The 18,881-nt window shown below is 50.8% G+C and overlaps 9 protein-coding genes across 9 annotated transcripts; 3 read left to right on the top strand and 6 right to left on the bottom strand.

Annotated features, from left to right (window-relative positions):
* Window positions 1-46: 46 nt before the first annotated feature.
* Window positions 47-1,097, bottom strand: N7496_011154 (uncharacterized protein; the record flags this gene model as incomplete). Its single annotated transcript, XM_056704067.1, has 3 exons — window positions 47-311; window positions 371-675; window positions 1,086-1,097. The coding sequence occupies 3 exons, from the start codon at window positions 1,095-1,097 to the stop codon at window positions 47-49; spliced, it is 582 nt and encodes a 193-aa protein (XP_056550027.1).
* A 381-nt stretch (window positions 1,098-1,478) lies between these two features.
* Window positions 1,479-2,720, bottom strand: N7496_011153 (thiolase family protein; the record flags this gene model as incomplete). Its single annotated transcript, XM_056704066.1, has 1 exon — window positions 1,479-2,720. One exon carries the CDS (start codon window positions 2,718-2,720, stop codon window positions 1,479-1,481), a length of 1,242 nt encoding a protein of 413 aa, XP_056550026.1.
* Window positions 2,721-3,968: 1,248 nt separating this feature from the next.
* N7496_011152 (putative sulfite oxidase) lies at window positions 3,969-5,236 on the top strand (the record flags this gene model as incomplete). Its single annotated transcript, XM_056704065.1, has 3 exons — window positions 3,969-4,030; window positions 4,119-4,572; window positions 4,640-5,236. The coding sequence occupies 3 exons, from the start codon at window positions 3,969-3,971 to the stop codon at window positions 5,234-5,236; spliced, it is 1,113 nt and encodes a 370-aa protein (XP_056550025.1).
* A 1,189-nt stretch (window positions 5,237-6,425) lies between these two features.
* Window positions 6,426-7,406, bottom strand: N7496_011151 (uncharacterized protein; the record flags this gene model as incomplete). Its single annotated transcript, XM_056704064.1, has 2 exons — window positions 6,426-7,154; window positions 7,335-7,406. 2 exons carry the CDS (start codon window positions 7,404-7,406, stop codon window positions 6,426-6,428), a joined length of 801 nt encoding a protein of 266 aa, XP_056550024.1.
* Window positions 7,407-8,277: 871 nt separating this feature from the next.
* N7496_011150 (ankyrin repeat domain-containing protein) lies at window positions 8,278-9,990 on the bottom strand (the record flags this gene model as incomplete). Its single annotated transcript, XM_056704063.1, has 1 exon — window positions 8,278-9,990. The coding sequence occupies one exon, from the start codon at window positions 9,988-9,990 to the stop codon at window positions 8,278-8,280; it is 1,713 nt and encodes a 570-aa protein (XP_056550023.1).
* Window positions 9,991-11,143: 1,153 nt separating this feature from the next.
* N7496_011149 (uncharacterized protein) lies at window positions 11,144-12,131 on the bottom strand (the record flags this gene model as incomplete). The annotated part of the gene is made up of 2 exons (XM_056704062.1): window positions 11,144-11,926; window positions 12,063-12,131. The coding sequence occupies 2 exons, from the start codon at window positions 12,129-12,131 to the stop codon at window positions 11,144-11,146; spliced, it is 852 nt and encodes a 283-aa protein (XP_056550022.1).
* Window positions 12,132-13,663: 1,532 nt separating this feature from the next.
* Window positions 13,664-14,992, top strand: N7496_011148 (3-deoxy-7-phosphoheptulonate synthase; the record flags this gene model as incomplete). Its single annotated transcript, XM_056704061.1, has 3 exons — window positions 13,664-13,706; window positions 13,795-13,850; window positions 13,985-14,992. 3 exons carry the CDS (start codon window positions 13,664-13,666, stop codon window positions 14,990-14,992), a joined length of 1,107 nt encoding a protein of 368 aa, XP_056550021.1.
* A 1,610-nt stretch (window positions 14,993-16,602) lies between these two features.
* N7496_011147 (cytochrome c oxidase assembly protein COX14) lies at window positions 16,603-17,573 on the bottom strand (the record flags this gene model as incomplete). The annotated part of the gene is made up of 2 exons (XM_056704060.1): window positions 16,603-17,090; window positions 17,252-17,573. 2 exons carry the CDS (start codon window positions 17,571-17,573, stop codon window positions 16,603-16,605), a joined length of 810 nt encoding a protein of 269 aa, XP_056550020.1.
* Window positions 17,574-17,909: 336 nt separating this feature from the next.
* On the top strand, window positions 17,910-18,826 carry N7496_011146 (DUF2458 domain-containing protein; the record flags this gene model as incomplete). The annotated part of the gene is made up of 3 exons (XM_056704059.1): window positions 17,910-18,340; window positions 18,452-18,491; window positions 18,542-18,826. The coding sequence occupies 3 exons, from the start codon at window positions 17,910-17,912 to the stop codon at window positions 18,824-18,826; spliced, it is 756 nt and encodes a 251-aa protein (XP_056550019.1).
* Window positions 18,827-18,881: the final 55 nt, after the last annotated feature.

The raw sequence follows: 18,881 nt of genomic DNA, 5'->3' as shown, positions 1-18,881 counted from the left end.
TCCGAAGATGCGATCCCGGACTCGTCAATAGATAGCTGGTAGAAAATCATTCCATCTGCCTTTGCCTCCCGCGAGGCAGACAATAACGAGTTGGTGCAATCCACAGACCTCCATGGGGCGATCCCAATCGCGGATACCCGAAGGTCAAGTCGTCCTTGTGACGAGTGACACTTTTGGGGACAAATTGTGCAGTGATTTCGCTGCAAGGATCCTCTGTTGCCAGGTTGGGCACGAATACCAGCCCCGAGATCTGGCGGGAGCCGGAAATTCCATTGGTGGACAGAGTTTGGACAGTCCTGTCCAAAATCTTTCTGGTGATGGTCAGTATGAGTGGAGGAAGGAGAGTGGAAAGTAAAGGAAAGAACGTTACCTCTCTAGTGTAGAGCCCGGGGTCGCGTAATCTCCTATTGTAATAACGTAACGAAAACGCCAAGCTGCGTAGGGATAGACGCTGACATCGACGCATGGTTCGCAGCGGCAGTCACCACAGCCACCGAAGCAGTTGAAACATCTTGACGCCGCCCCATCCGATGCCTCGAGAGCGACCTCCGCACCAGCCACGCCCACCAGCACTGCGGCGGCAGCTGCATCTGGGACACGACGGAAGAGGGGCGAGCCCACGAGACTGGCAGCACCACGCACGAACCTGACCCAGTCGAGGACACCAGGTGTTACCTAGGTAGGACCGGGGCCGGATGACTTAGCAGAGTCCTTTTCTTAGCTGCAACTAGGTAGTAATGAGATCATCTTTCGCTTCCTGGACCTTTTCCGTAACAAGGAGTGAAAATAGTAGTAGAGAGAGTGCAAGTTAGTGAATAAATGAGATTAATAACATAGGAGAAGGGGGAAAGTAGTCAAACGAACTAGTAGTGAGGCAAGGTATAGATTTGCTTCGTATGCAGGGAATGGCATGGGATATAGTAAGTTCAATAGGAAGGAGGAAAGCCTCAGTAAAAGGAAACCGAGGTGAAATTATGTATGCTTCATAGTGAGGTAATAGCGTATTAGCAATGAGACGATAGCGAGCTGAGAATAAGCTGATCATGAGATATCGATCATCTTCAGATGATCGCGCTCGCACTCACTTTCAAAGGCATCCCGCGGCTAGAATAGACAAATTGACCATGGTAGAGATCTTGAAGGCGGACTCGAGCCTGGCGAAAATTGCTGCCCCTAGGACCGGCAGGTTGTATGCAGATATTACGGTCATCTTTGCAACCAATCCGTCGAAGGATGTGTGATTCGCTTTCTGTGCTAGTGGATTGATGGAGATTACCCCGAGGATCTAGGTAGTCTCGAGGCCCAAGGATGGGTGGAGATGTATTAAATACGACAGCAGACACAGTCGAAGGAAGAAGATCAAGAAGCTGAAAACAATCATTGTATGCGGAATGTATATACATGCATCGCTCATATCATACTATAACATAAAAGTGGAATATAGAACAGAACCCCAGCACCAGAACAAGGCTTTTTTTTTACTCGCGAACAAACATACCGGCCATACCCATGCCAGTACCAATGCACATGCTGACAACACCGATATCCTGGCCGCTACGCTCCAGCTCGGGGAGCAGATCAGCGAGCTGACGGGCACCGGTAGCACCGAGAGGGTGACCGATAGCAATAGCACCACCGTTGGGGTTAACCTTAGCCGGGTCAATTCCACACTTGCGGATGCTGTACAGAGCCTGGGAGGCGAAGGCCTCGTTGATCTCCCAGACACCGACATCGGCGACGCTCAGGCCAGTGGTCTCGAGCAACTTGGGGATAGCAACGGCGGGACCAACACCCATCTCATCGGGGGCACAGCCGGCAATGGCGGTAGCGACCCAGCGACCCTTGATAGAGCCGGACAGACCGAGCTCCTCGGCGGTGGAACGGCGCATCAGCAGAGCGGCGGCGGCACCGTCGCTGACCTGGGAGCTGTTACCGGCGGTGCTAGCACCGTCGGCGGCGAAGGCGGGCTTGAGAGAGGCCATCTTCTCGACGGAGATGTTGTGGCGGATACCGTCGTCCTGGGTGACGGTGATCTCCTCGGGGGCAGCGTCGGGGTTCTCGGCGGAGTAGGACTTGGTCGTGACGGGGACGATCTCGCTGTCGAAGCGGCCAGCCTTCTGGGCGGCGGAGGCCTTGTGGTGCGACTCAGCGGCGAAAGCGTCCTGGTCAGCGCGGGAGATGCCGTAGCGCGAAGCGACGTTCTCAGAGGTAATACCCATGGGCATGATGCAGTCGCGGGCATCCTTGGAGTGGGAATCCTTCAGCTCGGGCCAGAGGACGGTAGGGATAGCGCGGGAGCCGTAGTTGCGAGTCATCGACTCCATACCACCACCGACACCGACGTTGATGGCGCCGGCGCGGATGCCGTAGGAAACAGCGGTGATAGCGGCCAGACCGGAGGAGCACTGGCGGTTGATGGTGTTGAAGGGCACGGAGTGAGGGAAACCGGCGTGGATCTGGGCCATACGGCCGGCCTTGGCGCCACCGAGCTCCTGCAGCACGGAGCCGATGGTGACATCGTCGATCAGAGCAGGGTCGAGGTTGGGGTTGGCCTTCAAGGTAGCGCGGAGCACATGGGAGAGCAGCTCTTCGGGGTAGGCATCCTTGAAGCCGCCCTTCTTAGCGCGCGTGACGGGAGTTCGCAGGGAGGACAGAATGACAATGTCGTTGGGCGTCTTCTGGAGCACCTGCTTGATACCGCGGGGAATAGGCGAGGCCATGATTGTGAAGTGATTTGGAGAGGATTCGGTGAAATTTGTAGATATCGCCGAGCTAGCTAGTAGTGTACTCGGTGGATTCTCGGTGACTAGTCGCGATTGTCAATTGCGATGCTGTCGAGTGTCCTGGACTCGTGGTGTATGTAGACAATGACCGTGAGAATGGGGAAAGAAGAAAGAAGGGATCTAAAAAGATTAAAAGCAATTCAATCAACCAAAAAAACCCCAAACCTCCTCCGCGGCAAGCGGATCTTAAGGGAAATGCCGGGAGCAACCCCGGGTTTCGGATGTCCAGCGAGTTGGCCACTCCCGTCGTTGACCTGCCAGCGGGCCCGGCACGAATTCTCGGTTAAGGGCTCTGCCGAGAGAGTCAAGTGGTTACCACAGGGCAGACATGCTAGAATATGTACTGAAATAATGATATCAAATAAACTTAGAATATCAATATCATCTACAGATTATTACTATATTTAATATTAATTCGTAGAGTAAATAGTATCCGACTGAATATTTGCATCTCCCGTCCTTTCCCCCACTGCGAGCCGATTCGGTTGCTTATGTCAGCTTCGGATCGGGAGCTCGGGACTCAACCCGAGGCGGTCGGGTCACTTTCAAGCTTGTTAACTGATACTGTCCTTGAGAGTAAAATCTAGAACCTCCTGCTATAAGGTCGCAAGAAATAAACATGGTCACCGTGCAGATCCAAAGTGGCACGGCAGGCTGTTGATCTGTGGGGGATTTGCCTGAGAGAGTGGGTATAGTCACGTGCATGTATACTGTACAGCCTCAACCAATCCTCGAAACCTTAAAACTCTTGATTTGCCCCCCGCGGCAAAATGTAATCTGGGGTGAAGACATGGAGTGCAAGATTTAGTTTCCGCAAATTATTTTGCACGTAGTCCCAAGTTTTATTAATCATCATATCAGGATGATGTCAAACCCGATGCATGAAGCCTCAAAGGTAACAGTACGGATTTACTAGTTGGCCAGAGATTTTCAATCTAGGAGGTATGCAATGACAGAAGAGAATGAAAATAATCCTGTAAACAATAACTATTATCTTTTAGCGGTAGGGACCTATTCCTCACAACCCTTGTTGTCACGGGTTATTATCTCTCGGATGACGTCAGAAACACAGACATTATGATGAGCAACTATCATGGACATCCGTAGAACATATAAAGTACGAATAATCGAAGACTACAGCTAAAGTCGAAATTACTCAAAGCCATTCCAAAGGCAACGAAGAATATGGAACAATCTGATCAAAAGCCTCTAAACCGGGAGCCTCCAACAAAGACCCTGGTTAATCAGTACGTCCAAGGCCTCAGCATAGTCATACCAAGATCAATATATCCCTGGTCATGCCATCAATGACTTTCACCTAATCTATAACTACAGCTTCCTCACACCCCAAGATACAAGCTACGACCGTAACCACGGCCCAATCCCCCACATAAACCCGGAAACCCACTCCATCCGCGTGGACGGTCTGGTTACGAACCCGCTATCACTTAGTATAAACCAGCTACGTTCCGACTTCGCCCAGCACGAAGTGACCTGCGCACTTGAATGTGCCGGTAACAGGCGACACACGATGCGCACGCTTGTAAAAGAAGTCCAGGGAATTGACTGGGGCGATGCGGCGATCATGAATTGTAAATGGAAGGGACCTCGTCTTCGAGATGTTCTTCTCCGTGCTGGATTGTGTGTGGATATTGCCGATCAACAGAGCGGTTTGCATGTAGCATTTGCTTCTTATCAGGTTAAATGTCAAGATAACGACTGGTTTGAAGCTAGTGTTCCGCTGGAGATGTGTTTGCCGGTGGAGAGGGATGCTATTCTGGCACTTGAAGTATACCTGTTCTTCTTTTATCAACATGACTATTGTTAGATATAATATAGACTAACAGTCTCTATAGGTAAATGATACCCCACTTACAAGAAACCACGGCTCCCCCGTTCGAGTCGTTCTCCCCGGTATCGTGGGTGTTCGATGGGTAAAATGGCTCGATCGTATCATAATTCAAGACCACGAGTCCCCAAACGTCTACCAGCAACGCGATTACAAAGCCCTGCCCCCAGACGCAGTGGACAGCAAATCTGCAGAAAAATACTGGCAAAGTACTCCACCTATGTACGAGATACCGATCAATTCTGCTATAGCAGTTCCCGCAGATGGAGAGACTGTGACGTTATCTTCGACCGGTACGGTGGAAGTAAAGGGGTATGCCATCCCACATGGCGTAGACGGACCAGTAGTTCGTGTTCGGATATCAGGGGATGGTGGGGATTCGTGGGTTGATGCGCAATTAGAGGGCTCGGATGAGAGTATGAAGTGGTGTTGGGTTTTGTGGACTGCGAATGTTAAATTAAGCCCCGGCGTACAGAGGGAGATTTTGAGTTGTGCTACGGATGTAGGGTCTAATTCGCAGGAGCGGGAGCATTCTCGGTGGAATCTGAGAGGGGTTGGGTATAGTGGATATGGACGAGCGAGGGATTTGACTGTCGTTGAATGATAGTATGCATGGGAGTGTTTTACTAAAGACGGTCTTTAAATCAACAATATGACACAAGCTCTTCGTTGATGAAAGTCACTAAATAGTAGATGATATTCACTCGTCTAGTAAAGATAACCCGGGTTCCCATGACGCTCAAGGACCGACAAAAGTACCATAGACCCAAAACTCCCCCAAATAGCAATGCAGTCACTTAATATAAATGCCACATGGGTGATAGCTACCCAAAATGAATCCCCCTCTTAATCCAACGCGGAATATGCCAAGTACTATTAACATGATCGTGGCTTATCCGCACACAACTCTCCGGCCGAATCCGCGGTAACTTGGAAACCCGCAGATCATAAAAGGTCCTCCTACAGAGAGGACAGCTCGCATCGCGCGAAAGGATCCATTGATCTATGCATGGTTTGTGGAATATATGACCGCATGGTAGCTGGCGAAACATGGAGGAAGCCTCCATATCATCGAAGCATAGATCACATTCACTGGGGAATGATATATCTGTTTAAAACAAGCGTGATCAGCATACTTGTACACGTGAGAGCAAAGCGATCGTGGTGATATAAGCCAAGTGTGGCGTACCAGTGTTTAAATACTCGCATCGTATATAGCATGGCATTCGTGCTAACTCGACGTCTCGCGCACTCAGCGGACCGCGCAAAGTTGTTGACTTCTGCATCTTGAGAGTCTGTGATGATCTTCAGGTTGGATACACGAAGAGAGGAAATCTACGTGAGTGGGCTGACATCTTCATCTTCTTATATAAATCAACTAAATGGTCATCTGCTGTACATTTCGTGGCTACGAATAACTAACTTTAATTCTTGATCTTGACGTCGATGCGGCGGTGCTCCCGAGAATGCTATTGGTTGATAGTATCCCTAAACCAGGCTACACTTCGCCCGGTCGGGACCGGGGTCGGTCGTCTATTATTTCCGGGGAAATAGGTTTTAGGTTGAAGGTTTGAAGAACCCGAGTTTCATTTCGTTGCAGTTGGTTCTCGTAAGAATAAAAGACCAAAGTGTTCCGCTGATCCGTGTTCTTTCGTTCAATAACCATGTTTCCCGAAAAAAAGCCGAACGAACGCCGCCCACGCCCAAGGCCTAGAACTAGCAAGTAAGTAATAAACGCATGACCAATATCCTAGAGCCGAAGGATTGTCGAAGGTGCGAGAATATCCCGCAGCTTAGGCCTCCCCGAGTGCTTGCTTGGCCATCGCGCTCGCAACCCGATTCATATCCCGTGGAACGAGCCAGAACTGGACCTTGATATCATACTCCAGCTGCTTGAGCATCGAATCAATAATCCGCCACAGGTCCGCATTCGCAACAGCCTGACCGCTGCTCTTCTTCCAACCATTTTCCTTCCACTTGGGCAGCCACTCCGTCGCTCCCTTGACCACATACTCCGAGTCCGACTTGATAACGAGCGTGTTGAGCGGGTGACACGCCTCGTTCTTGGGCGGCTCCATCTGCCACTTGGTGTGGAGGACGAAGGTGCGAGTAAGAGCTTCCAGACAAGCCTTAAGCTCGGCGGTCTGCGCAGTGTGTTTTTCACCATCTAGCTCGGCGAAGAGGTTCTTCTTGTTCTGGCGGCCAAAGAAGATCCCGATTGAGGAGCGTGGTTGGGGGCCGGTGGTTGAGAGTGCGCCGGAGATGGAGACTATCAGGCATCCGATGTGGTAGACGTGGTTCATACAGTGTGGGCATTTGCCGGTGGATTCGGGGCATGAGACAAAGACCCAACGGCCATCGTAGGCTTCGATTTCTTCAATCCTGACGTAGCCGTGGCTGTACTGCTCGGCTGGGAATGTTCGAGCCGCAGCACCGTTGGCAGATGGGCCGTTGCCTTCATCAGTGTCCAGATGCTCAGGAGAATGGCGTGACTCCCTGTGGCCCTGGTCCTCGGGATATTCCTAGAGTTCTTGATTAGCGATGTGGATGGTATACTGGGTCACTGTCGCGGATTTGGCGGGGGTGCTTCTGGGGAAGTGGGAGTGAGAATCTCGGGGAGGGGAAGGCAGAAGTGAGAGAAGCAGGGAAGTTGAGCTCTCCAATAACACCGTCACAGACATCTCTTGTGTATTCAGACGTACCAGAGCCAGATCAGGGAGCGGGACGGGCTTGTCCTTGCGCTTCTTCTGTCGCTTCATCACGGCACGCTGCATATTGATGGATGGATGAGGGTAAGGCAAGTTGTCGAGAGGGGAAAAATAGAAGGAGGGGAACACGAGAAGTGAAGAGGTGGGAGAGAGATCAAGGGAGAATGTTTTTCTTTTGGATGTTGCCAGTTAAAGAAGTGAAGGGCCCAAACAAAGGCATCGCGAACTCCGCGTTTGACTGAAACAGAACAAAGGGTCACCCAGAACCCAAGAATTCAAATAATCTAGAATGTCCAAAGACAATGAAATATTGTGAATACTTGAATAGTTTATTATTCAATAGCGGGGAATTCCATGTAAAATCGAACCTTCCATCATTTTCGTGTCACTTTTCTCTTTTGACCTCTTTGTTCTTTTGGGGGTTCTTCTCTCTTCTTCAAGATCTCCATATACAACCCTGGACCTGGTAACCCCTAAATATCATAGAGATCCTCTTCATCCTGCCCAGGCATGTATAAACTATCTGTACTGTTGGCTATAAATACTTTTTCTTGCGTAAGACCGGAACAGCTAAAAAAGTATGGCCGACTTTACCTAGCGTCTATCGTTCGGTACAAGCGATATTATTTATTGTAGTCATCTATTACTACTACTCACCTGGAGGTCTTAATGCAGAATTTACGTCCCTATCGTACCTATGAATGTCTTGGATATCTACCTTACGGTCTAAATTCCTCCATAAGAAGCCCGTTATACTAGCATTTTACCTAGTAGCCACTACTAGTGAGGTGTGAAGTTTGAATATGATAGATCAAGTTACTTTATGTTGGACTACTTAGTGCTTTCTGAGCAGAAATAGGTAGATACTTAGATATTCTACCATTAACGAAAGAGAGAAGGTACATATACTCTAGACTACCAATATGACGGCCTCTCCTCATCCACCATTCCTTCCTCCTCTCCCCCTCTGAACACCTCCCCTTCCTCGCTGTGAATTCAATCCACGCCCCTTCCACTGGTTCCTTGTCTCTAACAGTAGCAGTTCAGGCGTCCTCCCTTCTGCATTCTGCTTGGCCATCAGCCCATCTCCTGAAACGGCCTCCTGCAAAACACTCATCATCTCATCCTGCGCCCGTATCTTGTCGGCGACCGTGACATCTTCGATCTTCCAGTCGACAGTGTTCCGGGGAACAAGGAGCCCACGCGCTACCTGGTGAAAGGCCGTGTCACCCTTTGAATTCGTCGCGTGAATATCGGCGCCCTGGCTAAGAAGAAACTTTGCCGCCGAAGCCTGCCGCAGATTGCGAGCCATGATGTGGAGTGGTCTGTTCCCGTCCGTGTCGGCATGGTTGACGTCGGCGCCGTGCGTTACAAGTGACTCGAGCAGGGAAGTGTCGAGCGGCCTGCCTGCCACGGAGCCGTAAGCAAGGAGATGTAGCACCGATTTACCAGCTTCGTCGCAGATACTCGCGTCAGCTCCGTGATCGAGCAGGAGCCTGATGGCCAGATCGGCATGCTTAGTCCCGGAACAGGCTGCATGCGCCTTGACAGCGTAATAAAGAGGTGTCAGTCCCTCTTTATCCTGGGCGTTGATGGAGCCGGCATCTCTGTCTAATAGGATTGTGAAGGTCTCGAGGATTCGAGAACTAAGCTCCTCGTCGGGGAGTGTACATTCGTGAGGTACGGACCCTCCAGCTGCCCAGTGAAGTGGGAGACGACCGACGCTATCGCGGGAGGAGACTAGGTCAAAAACATCTTGCGTGGCCTCAACATTGTCACTGCGACTGTGGGCATGAGTATCCAGCAATGCTTGAATTGCTGCTGCATTCCAGAAAGCACTAGCCAGGTGGAGCACAGTAACATCCCGCGTGATAGTCTGATGCCTGTTCCGAGCCAGTGCACTCCTAGCTCCGTGGATATACTGCTGCTTAGTATATACATCTGCGCCTTCGTCGATGAGTCGATTCACCAATGCACTGCCAGCGCGCGAGACAGCTAAGCCAAGCACAGTGTCCGTCGGCTGTTGCACCCGTTCCTCACCATCACTCTGGGAGGCGAGAACGGCGTCACAAGCGGACGCGCCCCTGTCAAGCAGGAAGTTCACAAGTTCCTGGCCCCGGGTAATCTGATCACGAATCCAACTCTCGCGAGTAGGGGTCCCGTCTGCTTCATCGAAGTTGATATAAGCCAACGACGCCGCAGCAGACAGCAGTGGCGTCTCCCCGCACCGATCTCGCGCATCCAAGGACCCAATAGGTGGGCAGTGATCCAGGATAAACTTTACCGTGTCAATATTGGCGTAAGCACATGCCGCGTTCAACAGCGTAAAGCCTCGCTGGTCAAGGGGTTTAGGTTGCGTGGGGGCTGAATAGTATTGGGCCAAAAGGATGCGGAGGACATCGGGGCTGCCATGGGTTGCGGCAGTCCAGAATGGATCCCAGTAATAGACCTCACTAGGGGCTAAAACTGCTTTAGGAGAGTATGTGGAAATATACTGTTGGAGCTTGAGGATGTCGTTGCGGCGAATGATTTTGAGTAAAAGGGATCCGTAATCAGTCTCGTACAAAAAGGAGCCATCTTCATCGAGCAGTACGTGAGACTTTGGATTCCGGGTGTCGAAGCGATTAGTATGAAATTCAGTGTATGCCATTGCTTTTTTTTTGGTTGAGAGTGGATGGGGTACCTATGCTAGGTGATATAGAAGAAGACAGGGGAAAACGGAAGTAGGTGACTAGTATAACTACTAATCCATCTATACTACAGGTGCTGGAATCTGCTTCATATTTCCAAAATTTGCCAACCAATCATACCAGCTCGCTTAACTCAGTTGGTAGAGTGCGTGACTAGTAATCACGAAGTCGCTAGTTCAAATCTGGCAGTGAGCATTTCTTTTTGTATTTTTTGGTCCCCGTCAACAGTTGATGCCCCCATCATTAATTAAATTAATCTGAAAGAAATAAGTTAGAAATATTTTTTGTTCTCGGAGTGTTAACTATATAGTCCTGCTGTAAGTCTCTTTGTTTAAGAAAGTTTCCATGGTACGTACTGTCGCTGACATCGTTTGTTTTCTCACCTACCGCGGCTAGATTAGGAGTCGGCCTCTTGAAGTAGGTAGAATGATGCTAGGCAGTGTTTCGCCTAACAAGCTTGGTTGATAAACGAATTAAGTTTAAACTAGTTCGGTCGTAGTAAATTTATGTGTCCAGTCTTTTAGAGGCAGCATTAGGCCTTAAATCGCCATGCAAGGTAGTGGTCAAACGGTCATAGGTACCTACGGAGCAAGATATATATCCGCAATAGCTCTGATCAACACAGCGGTAAGTGGACACCTACCCTACGGGCACCTCCTTGGAGAAATCACGAGCGGGAATATTAATTATTTACTTATATTGACTTAAATCAGAACTAATTATATGCGTATTATATGTTCCCGAATTATGTGATACTATCTATGATGGAAATAAATATGAGGGGAACCTGACTAAGGCTGAGAAAGGAAAACATGGACCTGCCATTAAGCATCTCCACCCTACCTAACCTTAACGAACCTCAGTAATGAGCCGAGCAGAAGAAAGAAAAAGCAAACCAAACACCATGAACCGCAAACCGCAAACCGCAAACCGCAAACCCCTACCACCCTAAAAGGAAAACAGAACGCCACCCCCGAAGAATCATATGCCTTACGCACAGTAGACATGACAATGGCAGAAAAATGGTATTGTACACGATTAGAAAAGCAGAAAAGCAGAGACACAGAAGCAGTCCTCAACATATCTGCCAACACTAAATCCCGAGTCTCGCCATTAACCGCGGCGGATATGGCTATAGTGCCCAGGTACCTTGCATTGGCACTTATTGCAGTCTGCACGATAGCCCATGACGAGCGGAGATCGTCGGCGTGGGGCCGCAGTACATGCAGAAGTATGATGATTATCAGCCATGACAGGCGGTGCCTGTTGATATACGCCTGAAAAGTCGACTGAGGGTGCGGGCGAGGCTGTCTGGGTGAAGTTAGGCGGCAAGTAGTCGCCCATTTCTGCATCTGCGTCTGCGTCACCGGTGTTCTCGAGTGTAGCCATGACTGCGTCGCCGTCGTCACTGACTGGACTGGGTAGCCGGATTGCAGGCGGGAGGGTCACGCTGTTACCTGTCGTATCCACTGTCATATGTAGGTCTTGCTGGGTTGAGGGTGCGATGGGCGACGCCTCGGCTGGGAAGTAGCCATGGGTGGGCGTGGTAGTCGGTACGCCATTGATGGTTAGGGATTGGTTGACGAGTTGATGTGGGATTGGTGAGGGCTGGACACTGCCCAGTTGTGAGCCAGACAGCCATGGAGATAAATTGTCACCGCTGGCCAGAACGGGTCGCAGATGCTCTGCTGTGTTAACGTTGGCGCCGAGGTGCAGCTTGGGCTTGCCAGGACGACCCGCGCTTAGACCCAGCGCACCTTGTTTCTCAAAGTTCCCCTCATCGTCGGAGGAGTCGATGGGAGTTAGAGTGGGTGCTTGAAAGCGCAGCGACTGGTCGTTGTCGGCTGCGGAGTCGGGGCGCGACTCGGGGACGGAGAGCCATGGCGGGCAGAGTCTCTATAGATGTTGGGTGAGTTGTCAGTAAGAGCATGGCCGTGAAGAGTAGAAGGGGGAAAATGCGAATGCCAGCATTGGATGCTGTCAGACGCGACGCGACGCGATGTGACGTGCTCATGGGCTGGGTAGGACATACCTTAGACTCATTAGCGCCGAGGAACTCCATGTCCTCGTCGCGAGGGCGTTTGAGGGACTGCGCGAACATAATGGGTGGACGTGAGAAGGAAGGAGGAGGAGGAGTTCTGAGAGGCCAGCCCGAGTGGAAGCAATTGGGGGGAGGGAATCGGAGATGGATCTGGGGAAGTAAGGGGATGGGGATCACTAATTAAAAAGGTGGAGAGCTGAATTCGGCAGTTGCCGTCAGGGCGGATCGACCGCTGCTTTGTGGAGGTGGCTGGGTAGTTCACAAGGAGGCAGTCTGACAATCACATTAACCTCAGACAGGATGTAGTATGGATGCGATCGGACGAACCTCGGCTTGTCTCGGAGGTGAACCAAACTCGAGAAAGTATAGATTGTCACTGGACGAGGTGAATGCCTTTTCGTCCGAATATACTCCGTACTGGATTGTAAATGTGAGGATGATTCGTATACTCGGCAAGTCACATGAGTTGGTGTCTAGTCGATCATTAAATACTATAGGTGTATAGTACTCCGTATACTGTCCTCAGTCAGTGTACCATAAATGTCCCTGTTACCTAACACAAAGTATAGCCGACTTCAACCATGGCGCCCGTAAGAATGACCGTTGACAGAAGAATCCCTGCCATGACCACTCAATTCTCCCTTGATTCTTTGAACATCCAGAGGAGTATATCCAACCTTCGTCCCATCTAGCCACCCTCTATGCAGCTACCAATGCTGATCCTGCTCCACCGATCCTACGCCCTACATTTGACATCTACACACCACCCTTTGATCAATGACGTGACAGTTCTAGCCCAAATCGAAGACCCGAGCCCCTTAGACCGTACGACTGTCTCTCAATGTGCCTGCGGTGTGGCTCGGAGATTGTTTTGTAGTTACACGTAGACGGGAAAGACGAGTATAGTAGAAAAGGGGCCAGTCAGCTAGACTAATATACCAAGTCTGGTGGATTTGATCTAGGCGATGAGCCATTGAAAGTAGTAGTAGTTCTACTATTAGCAAGATTCCGATCTGACTGATCTGACGGTTGCACGGCCGGCCGAAGGGGGGGGGGGGGTGGGGGAAGTTTTGGTCTGCAACGAGTGCATTGGGGATGATGTGATTGGCTGGATGGATCCGAGGCCTGGAGGACGATATCGGACGGCCTTGCAGATTGATTGATGATTTTGATCTGACTGATCATACAGGAGAGAGGGAAGTGGTTATATTAAATAGGTTCCCTCTGACTATTCTAGTCATTTGAAATTCCCTAGATTCTATTCTAGTTATAGTTATAACTCCAAGTTATACTCATTTCCAGGGAGTACCTTCCCCGTTGGACAGAAAGGAGCCACTCGCCGAAATCCACCCGCGGAATCAAATCGCGCCCCACTTTTCGCCCATCGGCCTTTTTTTACCTCGTCCACACTCTCTTCTTCTTCTCGACACTTGTGAAATCACAAAAAAAAAGGGTGAGTCCTTGCGCAAGTCTGATTTCTGTCTTGTTGGATTCTTCAATCTGCAATTTGGAACCCATCAGATCATCTTATTCTCTACTCCTCCTAGCACTCGTCAGTATACTCATTCGCTTTAGAATCGACGGTCTCCGCCATGCCTCTCGTCAACACTACCGAAGTCAACGAGGACACTCGTGGTACGTGTTTCTTCTTGTCTTCCTTTTCTCAATTGACAATTCAATTTCTCGACAAAAATCAGCTAATTTTGTTTCTTCCCTCTTTCAGTCCTCGGCTACGACCCTCTGCTGTCGCCCCAATTCCTTCAGACTGAGATCCCCGCGGTGAGTCATTTTTTTTTTGCCCACCCCGCCCTTTTAATGCCAGATTAATCGCTTCATGACCCCGCCGAAACAAACAAAACTACCATTCAAAGTCAATTCAAAGTTCCACTACTAATCTACCTTCTCTCGTCTAGCCTGAGCGTGCTATTCTCACTGTCCGCGCCGGCCGTAATGAAGCCATTGAGATTATTGAGCAGCGCGATGACCGCTTGCTCGTCATGGTCGGCCCCTGCTCGATCCACGACCCAGACACTGCGCTCGAGTACGCCCGTCGCTTGAAGGAGCTCTCCACCAAGCTGTCCAAGGACCTGTGCATCATCATGCGCGCCTACCTCGAGAAACCCCGCACGACCGTCGGCTGGAAGGGTCTGATCAACGACCCCGATATCGACGAGTCCTACAACATTAACAAGGGTCTGCGCGTCTCCCGCAAGCTCTACGTCGACCTCACCAGCACCGGTCTCCCCATCGCCTCCGAGATGCTGGACACCATCTCCCCACAGTTCCTTGCCGACCTCATCTCCCTCGGCGCTATCGGCGCCCGCACTACCGAGTCCCAGCTCCACCGTGAGTTGGCCTCCGGTCTCTCCTTCCCCATCGGCTACAAGAACGGCACGGACGGTAACCTGGGCGTCGCCATCGACGCTATTGGTGCCGCTGCCCACCCCCACCGCTTCCTCGGTGTGACCAAGCAGGGTCTCGCGGCGATCACCAAGACCGCCGGTAACGAGCACGGTTTCGTCATTCTGCGTGGCGGTAACAAGGGTACCAACTACGACCGTGAGAGCATCCGCGGTGCGCGCGAGGCCCTCCGCGCTAAGAAGCAGCGCGAGGTCCTCATGGTGGATTGCTCCCACGGTAACTCCAAGAAGAACCACCTCAACCAACCCGTTGTCGCCAAGGAGGTCGCCGATCAGCTGCGCGAGGGCGAGTCCGCCATCGTCGGTGTCATGATCGAGTCTAATATCTACGAGGGCAACCAGAAGGTACCTCCCGAGGGACCTGCCGCTCTCCTCAAGGGCGTCAGTATCACCGATGCTTGCATCAACTGGGAGATGACCGTTGAGGTGCTGAATGATCTTGCCGACGGTGTTCGTGCGCGCCGTGCTCTGAATGCGAGCAAGACTAATGGCTCGCACTAAGGGAGTAGTGTGATGAGATTTTGTTTTTCTTGTGATGAGTTTTTGTGGGGGAACAGATATCCTGGGAATTTAAAAAAGTGTGTGGTTTTGACATAGATACCTAGTTTTTTATGCTGCCATGCGGACGAGCGTTGTCTTTGATTTGTCTTGTGATATGATGGACTCGGCCTTGAATATGATGATTTTCCTTTCTCTGGTTTTCAACATGCATTCTCTGTAGAGTTGCTTGAAAGTAGAACAAGTCCAAGTAAGACTGTGACCTTGAACAGCCACAAGAAGTAGACAGTGTTAATACCCAAGTCTCCCTACAACCTCCAAAAATACCTATACAAGTCCAGTATTGAGTTCCCTCAAAGTCACATCTCAAGTCCGGGGAAAGCTCCCATCAAGAAAACAAACCTACCCCAGATGCCCCACCACACCCTGCACGCGGTGGAGTAGATTATCCTGTGGGACTTGATCAGAGCTTAGATGTCAGATCTAGAGTTTAATTTCTGGCTGGAGGGGGGGGGTCCAGATCGGGTTGTGGTATGGTGAAAAAAAAGAGTCAGCGAGGGGAAAGCGCTCTGCCGGGGTGTTTCGGGATTGCTGGATTGGGTATAGCGTGGTGTGTGGGATCGGGGGACCGCTTTTCCAGGTGGGTTTTTATGTGTTGGACGGGGGTTTATTGGTAGCGTAGTAGAGTGGGTATTGGAAAAGGTGAGGAATGGATTTTGGGATTGGTGGTGGTCGATGTTGATGGTTGATGTTGATGGTTGATGTTGATTGTTGAGTGGAGGTGTTTATGGGTGTGGATGTGGATACGGGTAGGGGAGGAGAGAGTGGGAGGTGGTCAATTCTGTTTGGTACTGTGTTATATGAGGAAGGGGGATTTGATGATCAGTATTGGTTAGGATAGGCAGTCTAATAGGTAGTGATTTATTGGAAAAATGGCTTTGTTGTAGGGTGTTAGAGGGCGAAGGACCTAGGATTCTAAGATAGGGTTGATTCCGGTTTCGAGACTAAAGGTAGTGAGGGATTAGGGTGATTTAAGTATGGCAAGATTCCCATTGGCTGTTCAATTGGTAAACGTAACAAGTTACTTAGTATTTCTCGACAGATGTTACTCTAGACTAGTACAAGTACTGTAAAATGATCTACAGCTATATGCTTAGTACAAGTATAGCGGGACGAATGATCGGTGGAGAAAGGAGCAGATTTTCTATGTACTGTACACAATATACACGGCCGTCTTCATCCGTCTTCTAACAGACTGACCTAGGCCCAAAACATCCCCAAGCAGTTTAGAAACACAGCCCTGAATAGGAGGAAAAGAAAGGGAACAGAAAAAGTCAAAACACAATGCAACGCCGGAAACCCCCTGTCACGATGAATGCATGCTGCGAGGAGAGGCACCTCGCCACACGCCATGCAAGATAAAAACACTTCATATAGCACTGGTTAGACTGGGACTGGTGGCACCCCCCGTTAAATGGGGGTAAGCCGAGCGGGAGATGGGACGAGGGTCGAGATGGGGAGGAGAGTGGAGACGACCTCTTTCACATCCCAAGTCCGAGTAATGGTTTTTTTTGTAGTTGGCTTCCCCAAGTCAATATCAACGATGACCATATCTACCGACCAGTCAACCAACTTGTCCAGCTGCGCGTGGTCTTCTTCGCCGCCTGTTCCGCATTCTCCGCCAGAACGTCCAACTGCCCGGGCACCGGTGCGCCGGTCTTCGCCTTGGCCGCCTCAAAGGCCTGCTGAGCCTGGACAGCCTCAACAACGCTAGGCTGGGAAGCCTCGGTAGTCACTGCGGCCGTCGAACCAGCTGCGGCGGAAGCACCGGCATCCTCAGCATTCATCTTGTCGAACAGGAACCGCTTGGCCTTGGCCCATGGTCGCTGTGCCTTTTCTTCGGCGCGCTTGCGCTTGACAATCTCGGCGATATCCTCCTTCTCGATGAGCTCTAGTTGCTCGGTGGTGGCGGTTCCACTGGCCTTGGCGATGCGTGCTTGGTTCAAGTTCTCAACCTCCTTCTCGATCCAGAGTGTACGTTGGCGGCGGTTGTAGAGGGTCAGCGAGACCATAGAGTAGACTGTGAGGACACCGCAGACACCTAGAGGAAGAGGGCATGTCAGTCATGTATTCACTCCAATTATGCAACCATTCTCCAGGTAAGGTTGGGCGAGGCCATGTTCATCATAACCAACCCCTTCCCATCCCGGAGGAAACCGTATGATCACCCGAACACCTCAACACAAAAAGCATGGCACGTACCCGACGCAACAATCAACGAATAAACCATGCCCTTGTGTGCGCGATTCGCAAACCTCCGCCCAGACTCAATCCATCGATCCACACCCGAGCTCTGCTGAGCCATCCGGGCAGCCCGTGCCTGCGCCCGCAGGCGCTCAACCTTCTGCTTCGGCGTCTCGGGCTGGCCATCAGGACCGGTCTGTGGCGCGCTCGGCTTAGCGGGCTTCGCGTTATCCTTTGATTGCATGAAGTTGGGAAGCTCGTAGGGTGCGCCATTGGGCTTGGAGCTGGCGTAGGGCCCTGTGGCCGTGAACCGCGTTGCGTCCGCCGCGGATCGGGACATTGTGCGGGTGTGGTGTGTCGGCAGCGAGGATATAAGGGGTATTGTCGATTAGAGAGTATTCGAGCAGTGGGCAATCCCCTCGATTGATAGCGTAGGGGGTGTTGTTGGTGGCGGCGTGGAAGGACTGGAGGGTTTGAGGGTGGGAAGGTTAGGTAAATTTTCAGCGGCCGGAGAATGGCGCCAAGACATTCAATTCCAACAGCTTCATGGGGCTTATCGTGTACTTCCACCGCTTCTGCCTTGTGATCCCCCCACGGGCCTGCGGTCTGGTCTTCACAGGATCTGAATCTTTTATTTTATTCAGACTCTCATTGTCCTGTCTTCTTTTATACTTCTATGCTTTTTGGCCGGTTCGAGATGGCGGAGAACCCTTACAATGCCTCGGATCTGAATTCAGTCCTTCATACGCTCTCCAGCTTAACTACACCTGGTATTACATCCCGAAGCGCTTCTTCAAGTCAGACTGGGACGCGGGACCCTCGCCAGGTTCGCCGGGAGCGAGTTCATACACCGCGAGAGTCGACTCCCAGCACACCGAAGAGCCAATCAAAGACACCTGCCATCGACCCATCTACTATCACGACATGGCCTGCAGCGCTTCGATATGTAATGCGCACTGTCGGCCAGAATGAAGAGACTCAGCTTCGTATTCGCGGGCTGATCCGCAGCCAGCACAACCATGAGCGACAATGGTGGAAAGGCCGCGAGGCCCTGCTGGAGAAACAGCAAGCGCGCGGAGACAAGAAGAAAGAGCTCGACGCTGTATTGTGAGTATTGCCTTGGGAAATGCTTTCCAACTCTTTTCATATTGTTGAAAACTCCCTGAACGATGTCTTTGAACATGCGACCTTGGTAGAGGCTAATAAGTCATGAGGTAGACGCTCGATCGGTGCACCCATTGACTCGAAAACGACAACAGTATGCTGTGACCCAACTCTCCGATATCTATATGTACTTACATTATCCAGGATGAAAACGCCGAACGGGCCGAGCTTGAAGAATACGATAGAAAAGTATACAAGGCTTCTGTGCAAATGGCCGAGGCGCTCATTGCAGAGCTGCGCGGGATGAAGATTCCCTTCTTTGGGCTCCAGAAAAGCCTGATTCACGACTCAGACACGCCAGAGAAAGTGTCATCAGACTTCAACGCAGATGGTCCTGGAGATGCACCCCTATCGAAATTGACCAAATCTGATCATGCAAATCTACAGCGACGCATGCTTGGATTATTGGAGGATCTTTGCAAGGAATGAAGATTCCTGCCAGATTGCATATTCTTTACTTGATACCCGATTGTAAAAGATTGAA

This window comes from Penicillium cataractarum, assembly GCF_028827025.1.
Source record: "Penicillium cataractarum strain IBT 29864 chromosome Unknown utg000009l, whole genome shotgun sequence".
Lineage (NCBI taxonomy): Eukaryota > Fungi > Ascomycota > Eurotiomycetes > Eurotiales > Aspergillaceae > Penicillium > Penicillium cataractarum.
Note: the sequence above shows the minus strand (reverse complement) of the source record. Positions and strands in the feature narration are given on the sequence as shown.